This window comes from Besnoitia besnoiti, chromosome II, assembly GCF_002563875.1.
Source record: "Besnoitia besnoiti strain Bb-Ger1 chromosome II, whole genome shotgun sequence".
NCBI lineage: Eukaryota > Apicomplexa > Conoidasida > Eucoccidiorida > Sarcocystidae > Besnoitia > Besnoitia besnoiti.
The window spans coordinates 4,032,188-4,033,701 of NC_042357.1; the positions used below are offsets into that span (position 1 = coordinate 4,032,188).

The window sequence follows — 1,514 nt, forward strand, 5'->3', positions numbered from 1 at the left end:
GCAAGACTCTGCGCTTGTAAGCAGGTATTGCACCCGCAGCAGACGTGGAAGCCGCAGTATCACGTGCGCGCTCGGGATTTCTGCAACCGTGCACTGTTGGTATCCTTCCATCTCATCTTCAAGTACGCGTGAGCTAAGTGACTAAGAAAGCAACGACTGGACGTCGTCGAATACCCGTCCCGTCTACTACACGAGCGGAGGAGCACGCTTCTCCTTGATGAACCACAAAAAACAAACTTCCAGCCTTCGAGAAATTTGCGGTTACGAAAACGTGGATGCAGGGACGGAACGGCAAAAAACAAACCACACACAGCCGGGTCGTTCGCACACCCAACTATATCTGCCTAGATGTACACATAAATATATGCCTATGCATATGTATACATATACAAACACGGCCGCCTCTCAGCATCTGGGCTTCCCCTTCGTGCCTCGTCCCCGTTTATCTGATGAGGGCGACGCGTCCGCTCTTGAGTTTTCTTTGCAGTTTCTCCTCCTTCTTTCTAAGTGCGGCGGCCTCTGCGCTGCCCTCTTCAGGCCCCTCGGGCGTGAAGACCCAGTCGAGAATCTTCCTCGCCACTTTGTAGACTCCGTAGGCAGGAACGACCGCCCAGAGAAACCAGCCACGCGGGTGGACGCCTCCGAGGACCTGGGCCGCGCACGCAACGATGAAAAAGTCCGTGGAAAGCGAGTGAGAGACGCCGAGTCTCAAGCTGTCCACGATGGAATTGTATGTGCCGTAGTACAGCGCGTACGTACACGAGAGCAAAAAGCCTTCCCAGAACTCCGGCAGCGGCAAGAGCGCGACAGTAAAATTCCCCGAAAACACAGAGAGACGGAAAATCAGGAAGAGCACCTGAAGCGAAACAACAAACCAGAAGACAAAGGCAATGACGGTTCGGGTGCCGGGGGGGCCGAAACTACGCACAGCTGGCTGACGCAGGATGAACCTCTAGGGATCGCCGGTGCACGATTGGATATAGACACTACAAAGCATATCCAATGGCATTACTCACCACAAATGCGCACGCACACTTTCACGCAAAATGCTTGTCTGTAACAGGAAGGTACGCAGGCCCCCCCCCCCCCCCCCCCCCCCCCAACTACCCGCAGGAAAACACCTCCGGGAAACGAATTCCCGTGACTGGGAGCGAAATAAAGCACAACGTATCCAACAAGAGAGCAGAGTTTCGACGAGAGGCTACCTCCCGCCATCCTGTCCCCTTAAGGATATGCATATATATACATATACTCTATATAGAACGTCTATGAGATGGACTCCAGCGGGCTTCCTCTGTGTGGATTGCACGTAACCGTGACTGGGAATCATGGGATCTGAGACATCGAATTCTGCAATAATCTCGGTTTCGCTGTGCCGCGACACCTGGCAACGCATACAGACAAGTTTTCTGCTGTGAAAGCAGACGTACAGTGGCAATGAGGACTCCAGCCGCGTGCGTCTGGAAGTACGCCGCAGCCTTCTGCTGGCGCTTCTTGTCGGCTTGTCCCGCCAT

General features: G+C 54.1%; 1 protein-coding gene across 1 annotated transcript; it reads right to left on the bottom strand.

Moving 5' to 3' along the window:
• Window positions 1–442: 442 nt before the first annotated feature.
• BESB_039250 (uncharacterized protein) lies at window positions 443–1,514 on the bottom strand (the record flags this gene model as incomplete). Its single annotated transcript, XM_029362511.1, has 2 exons — window positions 443–856; window positions 1,431–1,514. 2 exons carry the CDS (start codon window positions 1,512–1,514, stop codon window positions 443–445), a joined length of 498 nt encoding a protein of 165 aa, XP_029221476.1.